Source organism: Aquarana catesbeiana, linkage group LG03, assembly GCF_042186555.1.
Source record: "Aquarana catesbeiana isolate 2022-GZ linkage group LG03, ASM4218655v1, whole genome shotgun sequence".
Lineage (NCBI taxonomy): Eukaryota > Metazoa > Chordata > Amphibia > Anura > Ranidae > Aquarana > Aquarana catesbeiana.
The window spans coordinates 416,133,715-416,161,358 of NC_133326.1; the positions used below are offsets into that span (position 1 = coordinate 416,133,715).

General features: G+C 42.0%; 1 protein-coding gene across 2 annotated transcripts in view; it reads right to left on the reverse strand.

Moving 5' to 3' along the window:
• LCP2 (lymphocyte cytosolic protein 2) overlaps positions 1-27,644 on the reverse strand; it is a 460,964-nt gene that overhangs the window by 214,054 nt on the left and 219,266 nt on the right. For both annotated transcript variants that reach the window (XM_073620738.1, XM_073620739.1), the window contains one exon: positions 17,898-17,961. In XM_073620738.1, the coding sequence (XP_073476839.1) occupies positions 17,898-17,961 (64 nt within the window). The remainder of the gene's footprint in view (positions 1-17,897; positions 17,962-27,644) is intronic.

Below are 27,644 nucleotides of genomic sequence, written 5' to 3' on the forward strand. Positions count from 1 at the left end.
CCATAAGAAGTCCTGTTTGCAGTTTGCTAGCAGCCATGTGGGGGATACAGTAAATATGAGGAAGAAGGTGCCCTGGTCAAATGTGACCGAAATTGAACTTTTTGGCCTAAAAGCAAAACGCTATGTGTGGCGGAAAACTAACACTGCACATTACCCTGAACACACCATCCCCACCGTGAAACATGGTTGTGACAGCATCATGTTGTGGGGATGCTTTTCTCAGCAGGGACAGGGAAGCTGGTCAGAGTTGATGGGAAGATGGATAGAGCAAAATACAGGGTAATCTTAGAAGAATACCTGTTAGAGTCTGCAAAAGACTTGAGACTGGGGCAGAGGTTCACCTTCCAACAGGAAAACGACCATAAAACACACAGCCAGAGCTACAATGGAATGGTTTAGATCAAAGCATATTCATGTGTTAGAATGGCCCAAAGTTCAGACCTAAATCCAATTGAGAATCTGTGGAAAGACTTGAAAATTGCTGTTCACAGATGCTCTCCATCTAATCTGACAGAGCTTGAGCTATTTTGCAAAGAATGGGCAAAAATGTCAGTCTCTAGATGTGCAAAGCTTGTGGAGACATCCCCAAAAAGACAAAGCAAGGCAATTGTAGCGAATGGTGGCTCCACAAAGTATTGACTCAGGGGGGGCTGAAAACAAATGCACACCACACTTTTCAGATATTGATTTGTACAAAAAAAATTGAAGACCATTTATCATTTTCCTTCCACTGCACAATTGTGTGCCACTTTGTGATGGTCTATCAGGTAAAATCCCAATAAAATACATTTACGTTTTTAGTTGTAACCTGATTTTTTAAGGGGTATGAATACTTTTTCAAGGCACTGTATGTCTATAAATGGTCAGATGTAAATGGACCTATATCCGTTTTTACCTAAGTCGGTTTATGTCTGAAGGAAAAAATGGAAAAGGTTTGCTTTCTTTTATCTGATACTTTTTTCCAGTTTTGTGCACAAAAACAGATGTAAACAGCTGTCTTCCATTTACATCCATTATCAATAAATAAACGTATTAATATTTTTAATTTATATATACACTTTTATTCAGTTTTCATGTACATTCTTATTAGTGTTCATAACAGTACTGATGGCATTCGTGTGAAAGAACCCTATGACTTTTTCTTCAACAACTGAAAAAAGCAATGTGAAAAAATAATGTACAACGTAATTTTTTTACAGAACTGTTGACGCTTATGCAAAATAACCCTTTTGGTCATTCTGATGAATACTGATTCAGGTTACACCAGTTTACATCAGCTGTAAATCTGTCTTCAAATTCAGTTTAGTTAACACCTGTTTTTGGATCCGTTTTTTTTTTTTTTTTTTTTTTTTTTTATGCATGTTCATTTTTTTTAAATTGTCAAAGAGACTGGTGATAGTTTACAAAAGTAGAAACAAATAAACAAATAATATGTTTCTCTTGCCTAAAAATGGACATAAACAGATATCAACAAATGTTTATATCCATGCCGTTTATGTCCACAAATATGTAAAAGCATGTAGAACTTTTCATTTTTTTTCCTGCAAACTTATTCTGACTTACGCTATGTTCACACCTATGCATTGCTTAGTGCAGTTTGCAGAAACGCACTATAGTCCATTTAACATGGTTTCCTTTGGTACACGTTTACAACTATGCATTATGCAGCCGGTGCATTTTTGTAAAGGGTTGGGGACTTTTTTTCCCGTGTTTTCTGTGTAATAGACATCAATGGAGTCGCACCAGAAACGCAAGTGTTCCATTTGTGATGTGTTTTTTTTATGCGTTTTGCGGGGTTTTTTTACCTTTAAAAACACTGTATACAGCTGGTTGCCAAGGAGCGGGCCGGGAAGGAATAGGAATAGAATATTTTTTTTTATTTTTAGCGGATCGGCGGCGGCGGAGGAAGAAGAAGACCTCACTGGAGGGAGAAGGCAGCGGAGGGAGAAGATATCACCAAAGGGAGAAGACAGTGGGGGGAGAAGATCGGAGGAAGAAGACAATGAAAGAAAGAAGACACGTTGGAGCAACGATGGGGGACATTCTTCATTTTGTGATAAAGGTCAAAAACCGTCTCTTGTTTTTTGTAACACTGGAATGCTTTTTTTGGTGAATGGGTAGGGGTATAATTTCTTAAAGGGGGCTTCCAGATTTTGATAAGCCCCCTGGCCACAGAACCCCACAACCACCAGCCAGGGTTGTGGGGAAGAGGCCCTTGTAAATATAAGGACAAGGTGCTTTGGGGGGGGGGGCAGAGCCATGCTGAGGGCATGTGGAATGGTATGTTTCAGGAGTGGGGCACTCACTTTTTAAAAAAAGTTTGGTGTGGGGGGATCCTCTCCAAATCCATATCAGACCTAAAGGGCCTGGTATGGATTTTGGGGGGGGACCCTACACTGTTTTATTTCACAATTATTTTTTTGCTGGCAATTCTTTTTTTTATATTCAGCTGTCAGCAGGGAACCCCGCTGTAAGCTGATGACTCATTAAGGATGTGGCGGTCGACTTTCTGGCCAGTTCCTTAGCAACCAGCTATATACAGTGTGTTTACAGTGTCTTTACAGAGACAAAAAAATGAAAAATCACAAAATGCATGAAAACTGCATGCAAAAAAGCATCAAAAACAAGGGTTTAAAACTGCAAAACGTGCTGCTCCTCCTTCTGGACGAATCCAACCATGCAGAACCCAGATATTGTCATATTTGTCTGGGCAGTCTCTGCTCATATATGTCAGTTGGTATACGGGGAGTGCTGATATAATATCTGAGCACCAATCATTGTAGGAAGATGGGGTGGTGAGTTTCCATTTAGGAGATTTGCCCTTCTAGCATAGTAGAACATGTAGAACACCAGCAGTCAGAATTCCCAAACAAAAAAAACTAGGGGATCTAGAACCAGCAATAGTTTTAGTGCCTTGGCTAATGGGGATGTACCCTGCTTCCAATAATCGACAATCAAGGGGCAGTTCCACACCCTATGATAAAAGAAACCATGGTATTGATGCAGTGCAACCTCTGAGGGTATACTCTATGTAAAAATTTCAAGGAGATAAATTGAACCCTAGCAGATATCGATTTAGTATATTGACCTACCATATCTTCTCACTCCTCTTCAAAGAGGGTAGGGATAATTTTCCATTTGAATGGAACAGCAGAGAGGTCCTACCCTATGGTGAGTTATAAGGAAGGCATACGTTGAATAAAGGGGCTTGCCAAGATCGGAGGCCTTTAAACTAGATTCTAAGGAGTGTTGTTGCAGGATAGGTGCTTGGGAGAATTAGGTCCTAATAGTGTGCCGCAAATTCTTCTTTCAGGGAGTCATAAGAACTGAATATCCTCGTTGGGAAGATATGCCTCAATATATGAATAGGGATTGGTGAACGGTTCAGCCTGAGCATAAGTTCGGACCAAACTTTTTTGATTAGGTTGTTCGGCGAACAGCCGAACAAACGGGTCGTTCGACCGTTTGTTCGCCCCCCCCGAACTGACCACAATGCATTGCTACGCTGGTGCATTGCAAGCCCTGATTGGCTGAAGCAATGAAAGCTTCAGCCAATCAGGGTACAGAGCACTGTCAGTCATGATTGGACACTGTCATCATGACTTTATCCAATCATGGCTCATTCCCGCCCCACAGTATAAAAGTATTCTTTCAATGGCAGCCATTTTCAGTGTGATTTTGGCGTGGAGAGAGTTAGAACAGGGCTCTGTTCAGTGCTGTTAGTTAGTGTGCTATACTGTGCTATTTAGCTTCAATTGTCAGTGTAGAATATTAGTTTAGTGTCAGTCTAGGGATAGTGTGAGTGTAGAGAGGAGGAACACCATTCAGCTTTGCATGGTTTGCAGCTAGAGTAGGGACAGCTCAGATAGTTTCACTGTAGTGTAGTGAGACCATGTCATTCATACATACATTAGTGCGGAGTAGGGACAGCTCATATAGTTTCAGTGTAGTGTAGTGAGACTGTGTCAGTAATCTTGACATTAGTGCATAGCTAGAGTAGAGAAAGTTCAGATAGCGTCAGTGTAGTGACGGAGAAACACCATCTATTTGATTGTGTTACTGCTAGTTTAACGCCATTTACTTCTGTGTGCGTTACTGCCAGTTTAACGCCAATTACTTCTGTGTGCGTTATTGCCAGTTTAACGGCATATTGTTTTTGCGTGCGTTACTGCCAGTTTGACGCCATATAGTTTTGTGTGTTACTACTAGTTTGACGCCATATAGTTCTGTGTGCATTACTGCCAGTTTAACGCCATATAGTTTTACGTGCGTTACTGCCAGTTTAATGCCATATAGTTCTGTGTTGCGTTACTGCCAGTTTAATGCCATATTTTGCATGCGTTACTGGCAGTTTAATGCCATATAGTTCTGTGTGCATTACTGCCAGTTTAATGCCATATAGTTATGTGCGTCACTGTATGTTTGGCGCATTATATTGCAGTATATTATAGTGTATCCGTGGAGTGTGTCTGTGTAGTGTGAGTACTCAAATGAAAGTGCACCAAACACCTCTTTACATTGCTTAAAGTGCATCTATGTACAGATTTCAACTTCTCCTTTCCACTTGCTTATAAGCACCGCCCCCTCCCTCCCAATAATGTGTTAGAGGATAACAAGGAGAGGCAGACGTTTCCTTGGCAATGTAACAAATGTCCACAGACAAAGGTGGATGTGGTGGTCAGTCCTCAGGCAGGGCATCATTTCCTCTGTTTAGTGAGTTTGCCTGTGCTATCCAGCCACAGCATGCAGAGGAGGTGGTGGACTGGCTTACTATACCTTCCTCATCCTTCTCATCCTCTGTCACGCAAGTAGAGACAAGTGTGCAGTCCTCTGCAGTTGCCAGAATGGATAAAGCTGCCTCCTTGTCCACATCTATTCCTGCCATAGCCCCAACATCAGCCATTGAGGAGTCAGCTGAGTTATTTGACCACAGCGTCAGCCACTTGCACCTTGATCATGCCCTGCCATTACTTGATTTAGATGTTGGTTCTGAGGTTGAGGATGATAGGAACATGAGCCTAGAGAGAGGGAGGAACACTGATAGACAAATTGGCATTCATGTTGACCAAGCCGCAGCATATTGCCATGTTGTCTCCAGTGGTAATGATGAAGATGGAGGAGATAGAGATGATGATGATGTCACTAAAGCGACTTGGGTGCAAGATAGAGCAGAGGAGGAAACTGAAGGTGCCCCCAGGGCAAGACCCCTATAACCATTGTATGCCCAATCACTTGCATATAAGCCTTCAAAATGGGCACTTTTGATTTTTGATGTCCGGGTTCCATTGACTTTAATGGGGTTCGTTATTCGGGTCCGAACTTTCGCGGTGTTCGGAAGTTCTGGTGTGAACCGAACAGGGGTCTGTTCAGCCCATCCCTATCCTACATCATCTATGTAACAACCATAAAATATGAGATAATTTGCAAGATGATTATTTGACCAAATAAAGTGTCTATTCTAGAATCTCATGGATAGCTTTGCATACCACGGTGTAAAGTTGGCTTCCATAGCTGTCACGGTTTTCTGCAGGTAGAAAGTGTCAAGAATAGTAGTTGTGCTCCAGTGCAAACCATGTGCATTCAGAAATTAATTGTAAGAGAGATTAATTGATGGAAAGAAAATTGTCCTAAGCTGCAAGTCCTGCTAGATGTGGTATAGAAGTTTAATGTTAACTGACATTAAGGATAACCTGATGTACCAGTCCCAGTTTTATTACATAAAGTGGTTCTAAAGGCTCAAGGTTTTTTTACCTTCATGCATTCTATACAAGAAGGTAAAAAACCTTCTCTGTGCAGCAGCCCTCCAAGCCCTCCTAATACTAACCTGAGCCCCATCTTGATCCAGCGATGTGCACGAGAGCCTTGGCCCTCCGAGGACTCTCCCTACTCATTGTCTAAGACAGCAGCAGGAGCCATTGGTGCTCGCTGTTGTCAATCACAGCCAGCGAGCCAATGAGGAAAGAGAGGGGGAATGGCTGAGCCGCAGCTCTGTGTGTGAATGGACACGCAAACCCGCAGCTCGGAATAAGCCTGCTTGGGTGCCCCCATTGCAAGCTTCTTGCAGGAGGGAGGGGCCAAGATCACTAGTGGGGGGACCCGAGAAGAGGAGGATCGGGGTTGCTCTGTGCAAAACCATTGCAAAGCAGGTAAGTATGACATGTTTGATATAAAAAAAAGCCTTTAATATCACTTTAAAGTGTCTAGTAAGTGACTGAAATCTTTAACCGCTTCCCAACTGCCGCACGCCAATATACGTCGGCAGAATGGCACGGGTTGCACAAAAGGACGTACCCATGCATCCCTTCGTAATCCCAGGCTAGCGGGCTCGCGCATGCCGTGGGAGCGTGCCTGCGGGTCCCACAGACTTGATGTCCGCCGGTGGCCAGCGATTGTGACGAGGAGAGGCAAAACGGGGAAATGCCTATGTAAACAAGGCATTTCCCTATTCTGCCTAGTGACATGACAGGGATTTACTGCTCCCTGTCATTGGGAGCAATGATCTCTGTCATGTCCTAGGTACCCCATCTACCCTACAGTTAGAACACGCTGAGGAATACATTTAACCCCTTGATCACCCCCTAGTGTTTAACCCCTTCCCTGCCAGTGACATTTACACAGTAATCAGTGGCTATTTTTAGCTCTGATCGCTGTATAAATGTCAATGGTCCAAAAATAGTGTCAAAAGTGTCCAATCTGTCCGCCGCAATGTTGCAGTTCTGATAAAAATCACCGCCATTACAAATAAAAAAAATATATATATAATAAAAATGCATAAACCTATTCCCTATTTTGTAGATGCTATAACTTTTGCGCAAACCAATCAATGTACACTTATTATGATTTTTTTTTACCAAAAATATGTAGAAGAATAAATATTGGCCTAAAAAGAGAAAGAAAATTTTCTTATATATATTTTTGGGGGATATTTATTATAGCAAAAAGTAAATATAGCTTTTTTTTCAAAATTGTTGCTCTTTTTTTGTTTATAGCGCAAAAAATAAAAAACACAGAGGTGATCAAATACCACCAAAAGAAAGCTCTATTTGTGAGAAAAAAAGTGACGTCAATTTTGTTTGGGTACAACGTTGCACGACCACACAATTGTCAGTTAAAGCGACGTAGTGCCGAATCACAAAAAATGCTCTGGTCAGGAAGGGGGTAAAATCTTCTGGGGCTGAAGTGGTTAATGTATGCAGGTAGTGTGACCACCATGGCCTGTATATATTGTGATATTCAGTCTGTTAACCCATCCACTTTGGCAGTGATGGGACACTCTGGGGAATTTTTCAGATTTTTATGGAATTTGGGGATGTGGTAGAAATAGAAAGTACTGTACACGAGGAAAGTATTTTTTTTGTTTTTTCCTTTTGTTCAATATCCCTGTTTTATATGCTATATTAGTTATGTAGTTTCACCATATACAAGGGTGTCTGACAGGAGTCTATGTTCCTCTGCAAGGTAATCTTTCTGATCCTGTACCACTATTCCCCCTCCCTTATCTGCAGAGTGAATAGTCACTTGTGTGTTTTCCGTCAAGGATTTTAGTGTTTTGATTGTATATCTGTCTTTCCAGTTATTTATTTGTTTTACACAAAAAAAAAGTCTTTATAAATAAATACTTTTTTTGTAAATTATGTTTTTGCCCTCCTCTATACATAAGAAACCATTCAATTCCTGATAAATTTTTGCAAATCCTTGAAGAGCTAAAATAATTTGAGCCCCACCATAGGTACATAATTCAGCAACTTTTGTAACAGATTTAAAAAATATTTTAGATATATTTTAAATCTTGTTTTTCTCTTTTTTTTTATTGCTTTCCCTTCCCTCTTTGAAAGTCTAAATCTCTTCTTTTTCTTTTTTCCCCTCGGGGGTCGCCCCTAAAAAGGACTCCTATAAGGGCGCATGGGCGCCGCCCCCTCTCTCCTGCCACCCCCTCTAGCACCAATAGATATATGACCGCCGCTGCCACCTCCTATTCAGGCACCCGGCCCCTTTTTGGGCACAGGGTGCCTGAATTACAGCAGTGGGGGGTGGTTTTGAAGCACCTGATTAGAGCCATAGGCTCTAATAGGCGTCAAAAAAGGTGAAAGGGTGACCTGTGAGCGTCATGCTGGGCACTCGCAGGTCACTCAGCTGTGTTAGAAAAGTGAATGAATATTCGCTTTCCTAACACTAAACTTCCTCTCCACCAATCAGGTGCTCGGATCTGTTACCCGTCACCTGATTGGCTGAAACGAGAGGCGCTGTGATTGGACGCCATGCGTCCAATCATCGCAGAGGACAGGAAGAGAGGACAGGAGAAGACATCGAGGAGCTGTCCCAACGATACAGGTAAGTGCAGACAGCGGGCCGGCGGGTGGCACACTGGCAGCTTTTGATATGGCACTGTGGCTGCGTTTGATGGGGCACAGTGGGAACAACTGATGGGCACAGTGGCGGCAATTGATGGGCACAGTGGCTGTGTTTGATGGCACAGTGACAGCAACTGAAGGGCACAGTGGCTGCATTTTATGGGGCACAGTGGCTGCATTTGATGGCACAGTGGCGGCAATTGATGGGCACAATGGCTACATTTTATGGGGCACAGTGGCTGCCTTTGATGGGCATAGTGGCGGCAATTGACGGGCACAAATATATATAAAACACAAAGCGCTGTGATGCTAAATAGCTGATAATTACACATAAAACCAAGTGAGGCTGCTATCAAAAGAGAGTGTTTTCAGAGTCACTTAAAAAGAATAAATAATGATATTTGAAGCGCTTCACAATGTGCATGAAAATGAATATATAAGAATAAATATAAATAGTCAAATAAATCCAGCGGTGAGTAAAAATTCCTATAAAATCCAGCAATCAAAATAGTGTAAAATTATTAAAAATTAGTGACACCAAATGTGTAAAAAATTCACATAAAAAATCCACATAAAAATAAATATATAGGGATGTATTCAGAAGGTTCAATTATACAGGTGTAGAATCCTGATTGGTATAGAGCTTTTGATCACTAGCAAAGCTGTTTAAAAACACTTGCTTAATTAAGGTGCTCATTGATAGTACCAATGTGTTTTTTGCTTCTATTCACAACCAATGTGGAAATCATAAACAGGCAGATAAGAGAAAAAAACCAATCATTGTGCAATAGTTAGGATACCAAGGTACACAGGCAAACTTCAATCCACTCACGTGTGCCTTATAATGATAAGGCATATGCAGGTTTTACTATAGCAGTCAGCCGCCTTAGACAGGAGCAGATTCAGTGCAGTACACTGTGTGAAACTGCTGATCTGCACAGAGCTTCCTTGGCTCCTCCCACGCGTTACATCACAGTCACGTGACTTTTTCAAGGATCCTTGAAAAAGTCACGTGACTGTGATGTAACGCGTGGGAGGAGCCAAGGAAGCTCTGTGCAGATCAGCAGTTTCACACAGTGTACTGCACTGAATCTGCTCCTGTCTAAGGCGGCTGACTGCTATAGTAAAACCTGCATATGCCTTATCATTATAAGGCACACGTGAGTGGATTGAAGTTTGCCTGTGTACCTTGGTATCCTAACTATTGCACAATGATTGGTTTTTTTCTCTTATCTGCCTGTTTATGATTTCCACATTGGTTGTGAATAGAAGCAAAAAACACATTGGTACTATCAATGAGCACCTTAATTAAGCAAGTGTTTTTAAACAGCTTTGCTAGTGATCAAAAGCTCTATACCAATCAGGATTCTACACCTGTATAATTGAACCTTCTGAATACATCCCTATATATTTATTTTTATGTGGATTTTTTATGTGAATTTTTTACACATTTGGTGTCACTAATTTTTAATAATTTTACACTATTTTGATTGCTGGATTTTATAGGAATTTTTACTCACCGCTGGATTTATTTGACTATTTATATTTATTCTTATATATTCATTTTCATGCACATTGTGAAGCGCTTCAAATATCATTATTTATTCTTTTTAATTGACGGGCACAGTGGCTGCGTTAGATGGCACAGTGGCTGCGTTTGATGGGCACAGTGGCTGTGATTGATGGGCACAGTGAGGCTGCAATTGATGGGGTTTTTTTTCAGAATTTTTCAGTTTGTTTGCGCCCCCAAAAAAATTTTGAGCACCAGCCGCCACTGGTATAGTGGCTGTTGTTCTGTAATTTCTGGGGTTGTAACATGACCAACTACAGTCTGTTTCTTCAAGTTATCTGTTGCTTGAATTCTGAAGTGATTAAAGATTGGGGTATTAAAACGAGTTTCTCTTTGACTGATGCATTATGGAGGTTCTTGTTATATGGGTTATTTATTAGGGTTTTCTTTATCTGTATTCTCCTCTGGGGAATCTGTATTATGCTCTGGGGAATCATCCCCACTCCAATTTGTTGAATATGGGCTTGATTAGGCTATGTGTTTGGCTCCTATAGGTTGGTTCTTAGTTGCAGACCCTCTATTTCCTCATTCCTTTTGCTATTGTGCATGTTTGGTGTGTTCTTCACATGTTCTGGATGTATTCTTTATTGTAGAGGGTTGATTGTTTTATATTTCTTTTTTGTTATGGTTGTAATTGGTATTTGTGTTCCTCCTCATTTTCCTATGATGTATTGGGGGAATCAATTACTTATTTATGTTGTGCGAATTTACTTTGCTTTCTTCCCCATTAATCATCTGTCTCTTGTGTTTTATTATTTTCCATTGATCCAGTCATTTTGATAATGTCTCTCCTAATTGTGTTCTGTTTGTGAATACATAGATTGTCTTCAAATGCTTTAGCATACTTGGAAATGAGTTGCTTACACATATGGTAACATCGAACATCTTCAAACTTCTAAAGATTGTCTAATAGTTCTTGAATGGTGGTTGTGTTGCTCTCCTTTACTCTTTCCCTCAGGATCTCCATCCATTGTGAAGTGCAGAGGGAAGAAACTTTTTCCCATGTGATCCTCAGGGCTTGGTCCAGAAATGCACATTGTTTAGTGTTAAAGTCGAAGTTCAGTATTTAAAAAAAAATACTTAAATATATTCACGTGTTTTTGCAGTTTAAAAAACGTGCATTTATTATTTGTATTCTCAGGAGTCTTCAGAGCATTGCACCCGCGATAAACAGACTGTGGGTGCAAGGTCAGACCCCTGCAGACACGTGCTACAGGCTTCTGCCCATACCTCTGTAGAGATTTTCTGTTTGAAAGCTGTAGGAAGTGTCAAATAACTACAAGAGTGCTCACCTGTGCCCTTGTAGTTCATTGAGAACTACAAGCTGTCTGCAATGGACATTTTGGCAACAGTCAAGGCCAGTGGCATATGATGTTGTACACCCACTGTTGATCCCTGGTGTGATGTGTTTTGCCTGTGTCACTCTTTTGTGAGTACATCTACTTTTAATAAATCATGTGGTTTTAACATACTACTCTATTTATCTTTGTTCTTTCCCTTGCCTATTATTACTTTGAGGTGCTGGCTTCGGATAAGCAGTGAAGGGCCGTGGTTGTGATGGAATCAGTGGTATCCTGAGTGGTAGCCACCCAATTGAATTATTTCTTTGTTGTTGATCTCTTACCATTTGGAGAGCATTACTCTTTGGTAAGGGAACTGGAACACTTGTCTGTGAGGTGGTTTGGGATTCTTACACGTCATTTTCAAGATTTCACATTTGGACTTTTATATATTTCTCTTTGAAGTTTATTTCTTTGTTATGCATAAATGAATTACATATTACAGGACTGCTATTTCATTATGATGTACATTGTTCATTATGGTTTAATATGAGTTAACTTTATTTTTTCACACACATATTTTTGTATTGATCACTACAGAGATATTGGTTTTGTACATCTTTTCAAATAATTATTTTTGTAATTCCTTTGCGGACACCAAACCACTTTTAAATTTGGAATCCCATGCCCACCCTACTGAGCCTGCATGGCTTCCTCTTTGTGTCACTTTTACTATGCATGAACTGTGCCAAGCCTACTCTTACGTTGTGCAACAGCTTTAATGACTTTCCCACTTTTTACTCAAAACCTGCACCACTGCTACTGTGATCTTCTGAAGAGACAAGCCAGAGGCTTCCTGCTGCGTTTCAGTGACTGGGTCCCAGACAGCCAAATTACCTTCCCTGGTTCTGCAGTTGGATGTGAGTACTCCCTGTGTGACCTGTACTCCTACACACTTGCAATATGTCAGATCTTAGGCACAGAAAGAGCAGCCCTGCAGGCCCTCCATCCATTAACAGCTCCTGTGCAGCTTGAGGGACCCCTACCCAACAGCCTGACATTGACAGGCTTGACATTTGTTTTGTATGGTGACTAGCCTAATCCATAGTTATTCACTTTTTCTAAATGTTTTGCCTAGCAATACCTCAAAACGGAAATGGATCCAGCCATTTCCTGCCCTTTGATGGTGAGCACCTCTTTTGTTGCTTCTCTGGACAACTTTATTAAGGATATTAAAGGAGTCAAAAACAACCTTTTGTCCCAGGCTAAGAGCCTGACTGGAAAAGAGAAAAGAAGAGTTCCTTTTATTGCTCTCAGTCCTCTAACTCCAAAGCCAAGCCTAGAACTCAGTTTCACCACAAGCCTTGGACTCCCAAAGTCTACAAGCCCACGGGTAAGTTCTCCTCGCAAACCTTTTAAAATTGAAAGGTTTTAAAAACAAAAGTTTCAGGGTTTCCACTCAAACCTACTCACTATCCCTTTAGCACTTCAATACCAGACACTTTCACCCCCTTCTTGCTGAGGGCAATTTTCAGATTTCAGTGTTGTCACACTTTGACTGACAATTACTCAGGCATGCAACACTGGACCCAAAATACAATTTTAATATTTTTTAAGACGGAACTTTCTTTTGGTAGTATTTAATCACCACTGAATTATTTACTTTTGCTATATAAAAGAAAAAATACTGAACATTTTGAAAAATAAAAACATTTAGACCAAACTTTAATCTGCTACATTTCTTTGGTAAAAAAATAAGCCAAATCAGTGTATACTATTTATTCTGTGTAAAAGTTATAGAGTCTACAAGCTACGGTACATATACCGTATATACTCGAGTATAAGCCGACCCGAATATAAGCCAAGGCACCTAATTTTACCACAAAAAACTGGGAAAACTTATTGACTCGAGTATAAGCCTAGGGTGAGAAATGCGCAGCTACTGTAAGTGGAAAAGAGGGTCAACAATGCCCATTTGCAGCCTCATTGTGCCCATTTGCATGCCTCACTGTGCCCATTTTCAGCCATAGGTCCCCCGAACTTCAAACTTGGTAGTTAAGGGTTCCTAGATGCCCCCTGGCTGCAGCCAAAATTTGGGGTCTCTGGACCCAAAGGGTCCCACAAAATGACATTGCTGCAGATGGACACAGTTGGCCGACTTTGGAGCCCCGTATCTCGGGGCCACTTGGTGCTAGAAACCCCAAATTTGGTGTGCAAACCCAGTGGAACTAGCAATACAACATATCCAAAGCCGAGGCTCTTAGCACCAAGTGGCCCTGAGGTACGGGGCCCCAAATTCGGTTCGGAAAATGTCAAGCACTTTTCTGCAGCAGAGAATGACATTTTCTGAACCGAATTTGGGGCAACATATCTCGGGGCCACTTAGTGCTAGGAACCCCAGCTATGTTGGATATGTTGTAGTGCTAGCTCCACTTGGTTTGCACACCAAATTTGGGGTTCCTAGCACCAAGTGGTCCTGAGATACAGGGCCCCAAAGTCGGTTCATAAAATGTCATTCTTTGCATCAGAAAAGTGCTTAACTTGAGTATAAGCCGAGGGGGGCATTTTCAGCACAAAAAAATGTGCTGAAAAACTCGGCTTATGCTCGAGTATATACGGTATTTGAAAATTGATCAGTCCTAATGTACTGACTACCCATCATTTTTTAAGGCCCTAAAATGGCAGGACAGTACAAATACCCCCCAAATGACCCTTTTTTTGGAAAGTAGACTCCTCATGGTATTTAGTAAGAGGCATGGTGAACTTTTTGAAGTTGTCATTTTTTCCCACAGTCGTTTTGGAAAATGAAGAATTAAAAAAAAAAAATTGTATTTTTTTAAACAAAATTGTCATTTTACTATTTATTTCTAACACATTGCATTGACATACTTGCAATTACACCCCAAAACACATTCTGCTACCCCTCCAAGAAGCACCTTTGGGCTTTCAAGGAGCATAAATTAGGCATAAATTATGCATCTAATTTTCTGACTACCTATCAGATTTTTGAAGGCCCTGGAGCACCAGGACAATGGATACACCACACAGTTCGGAAAGCAAACACCACAATGTATTTTCTATGAGTCATAATAAGTCTTTTGAACAAAATACATTCTGCTTCTCCTCCTAATTATGGCATTCATGGGTTTGTACTCCAAATCAGACAGTGAGAGCTCCCCACTGCTCTGATCTGTCATGTTGAAGATTTGAAATGTCTTCTCACTTGTATAAAATTTTTTTGGACATGGCTGGCTCTGAAACCACCATACTGCTGTGAAGGTGGCACTGGGGCAGATGTGGTTGAACCAGGGCAATGATGACGGCTGCATGGTGTGCTTAATCGGGACACTGATGAGGCTGCACTGGTGTGGCTGATCAGGACACAAATGAGGCTGCACTGGTGTTGCTGATCAGGACACTGATAAGGATGCACTAGTGTGGCTGATCAGGACACTGATGAGGCTGCCATGGTGGGGCAGATTAGGACACCGATGAGGCTGCACTGGCGTGGCTGATCAGGACACGATGAGGCTGCACTGACGTGTCTTCTCCAGCTGTTCTCCTAGAATGCGCATGCATGATGCCTTCATGTTTTTAGCTCCCGAATGCATAACTTTACCTTTATCAACATTATTATTTGCCAAATAGCTGCCCAATTAAATAGTGTATAGGGGTCAGTTTGTAAGTTGGAGACCTTCTGTAGAAACATAATTCCACTACATACCTTGCATTTGCAAACACTGAAATAGTACTTTTTACCTTAAACTCTATATCTCTTATAAAATAGGTTAAATGTAAGGGTCACTACACTAATCCTTTGAGTAAACCATTAATAACCTAAGACCATTCTGTGTATGAATTATTAATCACTACTCACTGAATACAGTCTTTTAACTGGTTTTCTATGCATCTACAGGCTGAACTTTCTAATCCTTTACACTTTAAATCACACATTAGCCATGCATGTGGAACTGTATCAAATGCTATTGCACAGATCAAAAGCTATTGCATTGATCAAATATGCTATAGTTTTCAATCACTCCTTTGTCTAGGTTTTTGCTTGCTTCCTCACCAAAAAAAAAAACAGGGTTTGACAACTTTGCTCTTTTGAATTGATGCTGACAATTGCTTACAATAATGTTTTGATGCAAAAGCTCCCAAAAATTTTCAGACTAAAAGAAGGGAAAATATTGTTTAAAAAGTGACAGAAATCAAGAGAAAAAATAAATGAAAACATATTTTAAAAACTGATAGTAAAGTTTCCAAAGTAGAGAAGAAATCACGCACCAAAAAAAAAAATCACCATTCAAAATCTCAACAGAAGCGCAACTCCTGTTTTGAAAACTCCACTTTTTCAAATCCCACTTTTTTACAATCCCAATGTTGGCAAGCTCAGTGTGAGTTGAATAGATAGTCATGATATCCCTTCTCTGAAAAGTCCTCTCGCACACAGGTTTGTGTCACCCCAAACTGATTATCAAAAACATATCTATTGGCTAGTTTATTAGACTTATGCCGCGTACACACGAGCGGACTTTACGGCAGACTTTGCCCGGCGGACGGGATTTCGTCTGACAATTCGATCGTGTGTGGGCTCCAACGGACTTTGTTTTCTCAAAAGTTGGATGGACTTAGATTTGAAACATGTTTTAAACCTATCCGTCGAACTCGAGTCCGGTCGAAAAGTACGCTCGTCTGTATGCTAGTTCGACGGACAAAAAGCCACGCTAGGGCAGCTATTGGCTACTGGTTATCAACTTCCTTGTTTTAGTCCAGTCGTACGTCATCACGTACGAATTCGACGGACTTTGGTGGATTGTGTGTAGGCAAGTCCGTTCATTCAGAAAGTCCGTCGTAAAGTACGTCGAAAAGTCCGCCGGGCAAAGTCTGCCGTAAAGTCCGCTTGTGTGTACGCGGCATTAGATGTTGCAAAAGTTGGGCGGAAATCAGTTTAAAGGCTAATGAACTACAAGAAAGAAAAGAACAGAAAGAGAAGAACAGAAAGAAGGGACAGAAGAAAAGAACAGAAAAGAAAAGAGAAAAGAACAGAAAAGAAAAGAGAAAAGAACAGAACAGAAAGAAAGAGGTATTCTGAGTGGATGGTAGACTCTGGGACTAAAATATAAGGTCAAGCTAAAAACAACGGCATAGGTTATAGAATAATACTCATCTGGAGAACTAAGAAATGTAAAGGGTGTATACAGCATGTTTCTCTACCAATTATAGTGTGAAATGCTGATTTTGAAACTTGTTGATTTTATACAATAATATACAGGGATGTACTGTATACACAGTATTAATACACACACACACATACACACACACCAGTCCTCAAAATTGTCACTCCCCTGCTCCCCTTTGGTGAGTGGATATAAGCTGAGGGTGGGTGTGGAGCCTCATCGGGTGGGGGCAGCGGCAGGTGGGGTTGAAAGGGAGACAATTCTCCCCCCATTGATTGCCTAGGAAACTGTGTGGAAGAGAGAGGAGGGGAAGAGGAAAGCTAGCCAGTTTACACAGAGAGGGGAACTCCTTCTGTGACAGAGCTTGGAGCTGAAATGCCGGCCACTGTAAAACAAAGTCCGCCCTCCTGGACCAGCTCCTATGATAGGTAGCACACTGGTTCAATGCTGGGAAATTGAAGTAGTGTGACGTCTATCATAGGAGCCAGTCCAGGAGGCGGGACTTTGTTTGACAGCGGCCGGCATTTCAGATCCTGTGTCACAGCGGGAGATCCTCTCTGTGTGAGCCGGCTGGCTTCACAGCATAGGGAACACCCCCCCCCCCCCCCATAATGTTTTTTTTGTTGCCTGTGCCTCTGTTCAGAAGATTTTGCCTCACTTTCTGTGACAATTGGATTTTGAAAAATTTGGGTTGTTGTGGAAACAAAGGATTGGTAATAAAGCTTCAGTGAAGACACCTTTATCCCATGATAACTCTTACAGGAGTGAACTTCCCTTCCTAGGGGTAGATTTCCTCTTACTTCCTGTTGTCTCCCTTCATTTGTAAGTATGAGTCATCTGTAAGTCGGATGTTTGTAACTCAGGGGCTGCCTGTACTCCTAATAATATAATCTGTTATCGGTGTAGACGAATAACTAAAAACAGAAAAATATGTTTCTATTAAAAGTTACGCTAATGCTTTCACACAGGCCAGAAATAAATATATCATGATTACTTCTACTGTAGATAATTGTTTGTGGCATAAGAGGTTAAATTCAAGAGCTCCCACATGTATAAACACAAAGTAGAAAGCACAGATACATCCAGAAAAAGCAGCTAATGCCTTTGACCCATTTTGCACCAGCAGGTGCTTAATCATAAAGCCATCAAGATGAGGAAGCTTAACGTGTTTCACACACAAAGTGCTTGGTCAAAAGGTCTACTTTGACTTTGTACTGTGTTTGAAACATGTCAAGGCACTTTATTTTTGTACTTGTCCACAATGTGCATCTGTTTTGCATCAATAATCTCCTACCAGTAAGCAGCACTTTTCTTTGCATTTCTCTGCACTCAGACCAAACAAGATCTGAGACCTGGGAGAGACTCCTGCGAGTAAGGTAAGGTGGGACCAACTCCCTTGCAGTAGCAGTAATTTTATTGGTTATACGTGTTAATAATATTAAAAAGTACTCTTGGAAACACCAGGATAAGTCTTCCCGATTATTATTTGGGAGCATAAAGAATATAAATAACATACGGCATCTTGCTTGCGTTGGAATGATATGGTCCTCTTGACTCAAGGATGATTGGACACCTGGAAACTGTGGAAACCATAAGAATAAAAAGTTTTATTAGTGTAAGAATTGAATTTGTTTTTACAACAGATAAATTATGTCATTATTATAATATTTATACTGTTTAATATGTTTAACAAAGCTGACATTACGCAAAGTGGCCGCATATATTTGCATTAGATACCTTTCACACTAAAGGCGGTTTTCAGGTGTTTTAGCATAGAAATAGCACCTGTAAAGCACCTGAAAACTGCCTCCCATGCCTCCCCAGTGTGAAAGTCCGAGTGCAAAAAGTCCTGCAAGCAGCATCTTTGTGGCGGTGTAGGAGTGCTGTATACAGCGCTCCTACACCGCCCATGCCCATTGGAATGCATGGGCAGCACTTCCGAACCACCTGAAAAGCGATTCGGAAGCGACGCAACACGGGCGGTTTTAACCCTTTCTTCGGCCGCTAGCGGGGGTTTAAAGCGTTGCGCTACCGGGTGAAAAGTACCGCTAAAATGATGGTAAAGCACAGCTAAAACTCCTATAACTCAGGCGGATACTGATTAGAAGCACAGGTGGGGGATGATGACATGCTCCATCCTAAGCAGGGCCGGACTGGGAATGAAAACCAGCCCTGGAAAAAATGTCATACCAGCCCCATAGCATTATTATACCAGCCCAACAGCATAACGTCATTATTTTCTTGTTCATAAAATGGAAAACCATGCATTTTAAAGCACATTTAAAGAGTGCATTATATATAGATAAGACACATATAAAAGCACATAGGGCTTTTTATATATATATATATATATATATATATATATATATATATAAAAGCAAATTACAGTTAAACGTGGTAAAAGTGGAACAATCATCAAGAACAATCCACTTATTGCTATGGTGATATATATTGCCAGAATAAGGAATAATCAAAGAACTTTACTTCAAAGTATGGAAGACGTAAACATGTTCAAAACTGCGTTTGATGGTACAGTGGCTGCAATTGATGGGTACAGTGGCTGCGTTTGATGGTACAGTGGCTGCGTTTAATGGGCACAGTGGTGGCAATTTATGGGTACAGTGGGCGGCTGTGTTTGATGGTACAGTGGCTGCGTTTAATGGGCACAGTGGTGGCAATTGATGGGTACAGTGGCTGCGTTTGATGGTACAGTGGCTGCGTTTAATGGGCACAGTGGTGGCAATTTATGGGTACAGTGGCTGCGTTTGATGGTACAGTGGCTGCCTTTGATGGTACAGTGGCTGCGTTTGATGGGCACAGTGGTGGCAATTTATGGGTACAGTGGCTGCGTTTGATGGTACAGTGGCTGCGTTTGATGGGCACAGTGGCTGCAATTGATGGGTACAGTGGCTGCGTTTGATGGTACAGTGGCTGTGTTTGATGGGCACAGTGGCTGCAATTGATGGGTACAGTGGCTGCGTTTGATGGTACAGTGGCTGCGTTTGATGGTACAGTGGCAGCGTTTAATGGGCACAGTGGTGGCAATTTATGGGTACAGTGGGCGGCTGTGTTGATGGTACAGTGGCTGCGTTTGATGGTACAGTGGCTGCGTTTAATGGGCACATTGGTGGCAATTTATGGGTACAGTGGCTGTGTTTGATGGTACAGTGGTTGCGTTTGATGGGCACAGTGGCTGCGTTTAATGGGCACATTGGTGGCAATTTATGGGTACAGTGGCTGTGTTTGATGGTACAGTGGTTGCGTTTGATGGTACAGTGGCTGCGTTTAATGGGCACATTGGTGGCAATTTATGGGTACAGTGGCTGTGTTTGATGGTACAGTGGTTGCGTTTGATGGGCACAGTGGCTGCAATTGATGGGTACAGTGGCTGCGTTTGATGGTACAGTGGCTGCGTTTAATGGGCACAGTGGTGGCAATTTATGGGTACAGTGGGCGGCTGTGTTTGATGGTACAGTGGTGGCAATTGATGGGTACGGCACAGTGTTGGCAATCTATGGGCACAGTGGCAGCGTTTGATTGTATACAGCTTTTCAAAGTTATCTGGCACTTGAACAAAAAGAGAGAGAGAGAGAGAGAGAGAGAGAGAGAGAGAGAGAGAGAGAGAGAGAGAGAGAGAGAGAGACACCTTGATTCTTGTGCTGTAGCAGCTGCTGCCGGCCATTCACTGAAATCCTCTCCTCGTGCAGATAGTGGGCGGTGCTGGCTGGCGCCGCACGGGACGAGGCAAAATGAAGCAGCAGCACGGCGTTCTCCTCCTGCTCCTCCCCCTCAGGCACACAGACAGAGCGAAGCTGAGCCATGATGATGAGTGTGGTGGGCGGCGCGAACGGAGGAGACAGTGACGAGTGACACACAGGGAGGCAGCCATGGCATAGTGCAGCAGCGGCGGCTCAGGGCTCACTCAGCGTCACTCAGTCAGGACACAGGCAGTGAGCGGCCCCCCCGGAGAGCGGAGACACACACAGAGAGTGAGTCAGTGAGTGACACACAGCTGGCATAGTGCAGCAGCGGCGGCCGCCGCTGCTGCAGCTGATGCTGACACAGGCAGTGAGTGAGAGCGGCCCCAGCGGTACTACAGTGCAGCCAGCCTACCGGGATAATTCCCGGTATCCCGGTAGGCCAGTCCGGCCCTGATCCTAAGGGGTCTGATCAGGACCCATATAACAGACAAAGACTTGGAGGGCACACCCTAGCAATGCATTACATTAAAGATGGTGCTGCTATAAGACCAAACAAACAGAACAAAAGATTATAGCGCACACATACACAAAAATGACATTTAAATCCTGCAATTATAGAAGGAATCCTTTTAGTTCTCCCATAAAGAGGAGTGTATTTCTCCCATGGTTGAGAAGTGGGATCTTTCATTCTATGATTAGTGTAGGACCCACTGAAAATGGGGTACTTTGATGCAGTAGTGGGCTTAAGCACTGTATGGCCATATGGTGTGACCATATCCCCATATTTTTGCTTATTTGCTTAATTTGTACAGGTGCTTTAAATAGCCTTGCAGGATTTAAATGTCATTTTTGTATGTGTGCGCTATAATCTTTTGTTCTATTTGTATGGTCTTATAGCAGCACCATCTTTAATGTAATGCATTGTTAGGGTGTTTCCCCCAAGTATTTGTTTGCTGTGAAAGCCAATCACGAGATCACATGATTGGAATGCCTTTCCCTGCCTCCCAACATATAGATTAGACCTAGGAGAGGGTAACAGCAAGGGGTTAAAAGTGCAATTAAAGTCTTTTTTTAAAGGCATATAATAACATAACTTTGATGTATTTTTTTGGTTTATTCTATAAATTTCCTCTTTTGACTTTACTTTTGAAACTGTACCCTGGCTGCACTGACACTCTGCCATTCTATTTGTGCCCCCTGTGCCATGTGGGACCTATGGAGTCCCATAGGAGTCTCTGTGCATGCACGTTCAGCTTTGTGCTACAACTGTGCATGCAGCAAACACAGGCAGCACAAGAGGAGCGCACAGAGCAAAAGCCATCCCTCTTCTCTTCCCCCACAGTAGTGATTGACAGTAGCTCTGTGTCCCTTTCACGCTGTCTGTGTGTGCGGCACTTGGAACACAGCACATACACTTGTAGTACAAAACAGGAACATGCACATAGAGGAGACTCATACATAACTATAGGTCCAAGTGGCACAGGGGGCACAAATAATGTGAGGGGTGTTCCTGGGAGAAAGTTTCAAAAATAAATTCAGAAGAGGAAGTTTATAGAACAAAAATAAACGTAAGTTATGTTATCTGTTTTATGAAGAAAAAAATTAACTTTAAGGGCACTTTTAATGAATTACATTATATATTTCTTATTGCTAGTTGTAATATGTAATTTAAATATTATATGTTGTCGGGTGCCTTTAAAGTTACAATTTTTTGCTTTAATGGCACTTTAACTTTCATGGTTTGTTATTTTTGGCCAGCATTTTTAATTGCCATAGGAAATTACAAAGAATAAACATTAATGTATACAGCATGTAACATTTTGAAAATATTTAAATGCATGTATGTTCTGTAATATTGCTACAAAGTTTTTTTTTTAAAACCAGGTGGGGAAAAAGTAGCAGCTTTTTCAAAAGATATTGCGTTGTGTGATAAAATTCATGTAAACCTTGTATTATTCAATTTAATTATATAAAATGAAACATTTTATACAGCTCTGTTCTTAGAAATCCAATTGTCTGCAGCTATTTCACGATCAGTGTCACTTGGATATGGGCCCTAGAGAAATCAATTATTTAGTATGTAATACAGAGTGGTTGAATTACTTTAGGAGTAAAGGGTACTCACTTTGCTAAGCTAGGTAAGCAGTCCCTATTCAGTTTTGCTTTTGTTTGGAATGCCATTTCTGATTTCTTTAATATCTTGGCTTAAAGTGTTACTATGTAAATACAATAGTAGTTGGGTAATTGATTAAGCCCCGCTTGGGCACCTGTCTCCTACTACCCCCAGGGTTTTTTCCCAGTTTTTTTAATCACTTCTCTCCCATCCCATCCTTTTATGGCGTGGAGTTAGATTCAACCATTTTCGCATACACAGTAATTTGGAGTAGTGATTTTTTCACTGATATAGAATGCCCACATTGGGCCTGAATAGATATATTTAGGTGGGAGGGAGAGATTATGGGAGCACGGTGTGGGAAGGGTAGAATCAGGGTGGTAGCTAGGATTGGCTCCACCTGATTCTTTGATTCTTCACCCTAAATTAATATAAATAGGTTATATAATTCCTTGAATGGGTTTTTTTTTTTTGTTTGTTTTTTTCGGTATCTTGGTTTATTTCACTGACACAAGAAGTGAGGGGTGGTTGTCAGATTTGGAGGGGCGGGGGTGGGGAGTAGGGATCAGGTAGAGAAGCCTGGTAACCCTTAGATTTTATATAGGAGATAAAGGAAAAGTGGGAATCATCCACCTTTCCACAGGCCTTTAGCCTCCTTCTTGGGGGGAAGAAATGGGATATATATGGTAGTAGAAATACGTTCCTAGGGGATTCATCTTTTCTTATGTTTGTGACTACATTTGTATTGTGTTGTCTATGTAACCCAAATGCTTGTCTATCGTTTTCTTTTATTTTTTTTTTTTGAATGGTGTCTTGGTTTTCAATTGTGTTGTATTATCACTGTTACTTTTTAATTGAATGAATAAAAATAATTTAAACTGAAAAAAATAAATAAATAAATACAAAAGTGTTACTAAACCCACCACAGTAAAATCAGTCCGTATATGCAGTAAAGCATGCTTGTCATATTCACTGTGGAACCTTTTTCCTGGGAAGGTGCATGTTATCAGCACAAGGCCAATCAGCACTGTCCAGACAGAGTCAGGGCTCCTGTAGCCTTATAGGACAGTCAAAGGAGAATGAAAACTCATCCTACAAGCTTTAGCCAGACACTAATAGAAGTCACAGGACTGCTCTAACTACTGATGAGAAAGGGTATTTAGCAGTTTATATTTACTAAAACTATATCATTTTCATGTTCTGTGTACTGTGGGAAATCAGATATTGTGAATGCAGGGTCCTGGGTTTAATAACGCTTCAAGTACCAAATGACAAATGTTATTGCCTGGAAAATTATGTGAATTTCTAATATAAATATATGTCAAGGGTAAATAATTTATTGTAAAAATTAGAAGCCTGTAAATCAAATCCAGAAGCCAAAATGCACTTTAATTTCTTTCTTTAATTTCCATTAAGCACATAGCAGGATAGTAATTTTTAGGGCTTGTGTGTAAAATATGCCAAGCTAAATGCAGATAGATTGCAGACAAATCAATCATATCCAATTCATGAAATCATATACTACATACCAACGCACCTACAGTCAGGTCCATAAATATTGGGACATCGACACAATTCTAATCTTTTTGGCTCCATACACCACCACCACCATGGATTTGAAATGAAACAAACAAGATGTGCTTTAACTGCAGACTTTCAGCTTTAATTTGAGGGTATTTACATCCAAATCAGGTGAACGGAGTTTGTATATGTGCCGCCCACTTTTTAAGGGACCAAAAGTAATGGGACACTTGGCTGCTCAGCTGTTCCATGGCCAGGTGTGTGTTATTTCCTCATTATCCCATTTACAAGGAGCAGATAAAAGGTCCAGAGTTCATTTCAAGTGTGCCATTTGCATTTGGAATCTGTTGCTGTCAACTCTCAATATGAGATTAGAATTGTGTTGATGTCCCAATATTTATGGACCTGACTGTATATCACCAGATGCACAACAGAGGAAATTCCTGTGGTGCCTGCAGGGGGTGCTAAATAGTCGGAGATGCCTGCTGTAGTTTCATTCTGTGGCCACCAGGGAGAGTTGGCCAGTAAAACTGCAGCAGAAGAAAGTCAACGAACTCAAAAGAAGATGGTTACACTTATGGGTAAGACTGTTGCTTGTAAAGTCATGGAAAAGACTGACTATGTGACTGTGTACACTGAAGTGGAAGTGATCCCAAATGGTAGTGCCTTTGTATGTGTGAAAAAGGACTTGCCTCACAGCAGTGCCCTGTCCCGTGGGGAGGCAAGGGTTAAAATTGAACGTGGTTACTAAGGAATATGACAATACTGCTATTGAAGTTGCTACTGTGTCAGTTGAACAAGGTTCTGAGTTAAATGAGTTAGGGGTGATCGCTAAGCAGGGTATGCTATCTCCCCTAGCAACAGTATATAAGGGTGTCCCTAAAAACCTCCAGGGAGCTCTGTGTGTTGGAGCCGGAGGTTGCCCGGGACAACTATGGTGCCGCTCTGATGGACAAGAGGGTACTTAAACCTGGTGATGAGAATTTGTTAAATGCCAAAATGGAAATGTTTGAAAATGCTTGTGGTGATAATGGGTTAATGCAATCTGCCAATGAAAACGTAAGGCCCGTTTCACACGGGTTACCTGATCAGGTCCGCCTGTCAGCTTTTCGGGTCGACCTGTTTCAGACACTCCATTCACCCCTATGGGGCAGGGGATGTCAGCGGTGACATGTCCACTGACACCTGCTGCTATACGATCCGATCTGGTCTGTGAAATCCAGATGGATGGTAACCCTATTTTCCATCCCTCTGGCGGATCGGATGGGATGAAAACGGACAGGCAGTCCGTTTTCATCCGATTTCCCTATAGAGGAGAGCGGGACTCTGACAGGTCCGTCTCAGCACAGTGAGCTCACTCGGACCTGTCATCCACCTGCTCAGTGGGGATCAGTGGATCGATCCCCCCGCTGAGCAAGTGGAGTCTGTCAAACGGACAAGCCCGTGTGCAAGGAGCATAAAGGTTGATGTGTTGAATGAATCACCATTTGCTCACAGTGATGCAGGTGGGGTACTGCAACATGTCCCTCTGTGTCTACTCTGGCAGTTGGAGCGGTACCGCGTAGTACCTCTGATGAGAGCACAGAGAAAATCGACTGGGATGGATGGGCAATACGTCTGTTGGCTTTATTGAAAGAGTTCTCAGTGTATAACAGTGGAGTGGACACGATTCCTGCTTTGCTGAATGGAGGGACTGCAGAGTAACTTATAGTCCAGGGTGCGCTTGTTGCTGCAGATGATATCCCTCATGAGATGGAAGGGCCAAGTGAGACTGAGCACATAGCATAGCAGAGGTAGTGCCCTCAATCCATAAAGAAGTTTCTCACTTTTTACACTTTTTTAGTAAATGGGTAGGGGTACCAAGTACACCATACACGCATTCACATGGGGGGGGGCTGGGATCTGGGGGCCCCCCTTGTTAAAGGGGGCTTCCAGATTCCAAATAAGCTCCCTGCCTGCAGACCCCCACAACCACTGGCCAGGTTTCTGGGGAAAAGTCCCTTGTCCCCATCAACATCAGCTTTGGTGGGGGAAGCAAAGACCCCATGCCCCAAAGCACCCCCCCCCCCCCATGTTGAGGGCATTTGACCTGGTATGGTTCTGGAGGGGGGGGGGGGGCGCTCATACTTCCCATCCCTTTCCTGACCTGCCAGGCTGTATGCGTGGATAAGAGTCTGGTATGGATTTGGGGGGGGGGGGGGGATCCCACACTGGTTTTTTGCCTTATTTGTTTCTTTTTTGTCAGAAATTCTTGTTTCTACATTCAGCTTTTTTTTGTCAGCTGATGACTCATCAGTTGTTAAGGACGTGGCAGCCGGCTTCCTGGCACGCTCCTTAACAACCAGCTATACACAGTGTTATGGAGAAGAAGAAAAAATGCAAAAACCAAAATGCATGTAAATCGCATCAAAAACGCAACACATTTTTATTGCGGCTCTATTGAAGTCTATTACACACAAAATGCAATCTGCTGCGGGAAAAAATTCCCTGACCCTTTCCAAAAACGCACCAGCTGAAAAACGCATAGATGTGAACGTGTACTATAGGAAACCATGTTAAATGGACTGTAGTGTGTTTATGCAAAATGCAAAACACACTAAAAACGCATAGGTGTGAACCTAGAGTAAAAGGAAAGAATTTTTCCCCCAATGTAACAAATTGGACCATTCTTCATAGGGAATGTTTTGCCTTCCCTTGGAACAACTGTGGGTAAAAGCTTGTGTACAGTATATGGATGCTTGGATATTTTCTATTTATTTATTTTTTCTATTGGCTGAACATGATGAAAGTGTCTTTTTTCAACCTGACTAACTACAGTATCTCACAAAAATGAGTACATCCCTCACATTTTTGTAAATATTTTATTATATGTTTTCATGTGACAACACTGAAGAAATTACACTTTGCTACAATGTAAAGTAGTGAGTGTACAGCTTGTATAACAGTGTAAATTTGCTGTCCCCTCAAAATAACTCAACACACAGCCATTAATGTCTAAACCGCTGGCAACAAAAGCGAGTACACCCCTAAGTGAAAATGTCTAAATTGGGTCCAAAGTGTCAATATGTTGCGTGCCCATCATTATTTTCCAGCACTGCCTTAACCCTCTTGGGCATGGAGTTCACCAGAGCTTCACAGGTTTCCACTGGAGTCCTCTTCCACTCCTCCATGACAACATCACGGAGCTGGTGGATGTTAGAGACCTTGCGCTCCTCCACCTTCCATTTGAGGATGCCCCACAGATGCTCAATAGGGTTTAGGTCTGGAGACATCCTTGGCCAGCCCATCACCTTTATCTTCAGCAAGGCAGTGGTTGTCTTGGAGGCGTGTTTGGGGTCGTTATCATGTTGGAATACTGCCCTGCGGCCCAGTCTCTAAAGGGAGGGGATCATGCTTTGCTTCACTATGTCACAGTACATGTTGGCATTCATGGTTTCCTCAATGAACTGTAGCTCCCCACTGCTGGCAGCACTCATGCAGACCCAGACCATAACACACTTGTCTTTGTACTCCTCACCTGGTTGCCGCCACGCATGCTTGACACCATCTGAACCAAATATGTTTATCTTGGTCTCATCAGACCACAGGACATGGTTTCAGTAATCCATGTCCTTAGTCTGCTTGTCTTCAGCAAACTGTTTGTGGGCTTTCTTGTGCATCATCTTTAGAAAAGGCTTCCTTCTGGGATGAGAGTCATGCAGACCAATTTGATGCAGCATGTGTCGTATGGTCTTAGCACTGACAGGCTGACCCCCCAGCACTCATACGTCTATTTCCCAAAGACAACCTCTGGATATGACGCTGAGCATGTGCACTCAACTTCTTTGGCCAACCATGGTAAGGCCTGTTCTGAGTGGTACCTGTCCTGTTAACCACTTGAGCCCCGGACCATTATGCTGCCTAAGGACCAGAGGTCTTTTTCCAATTT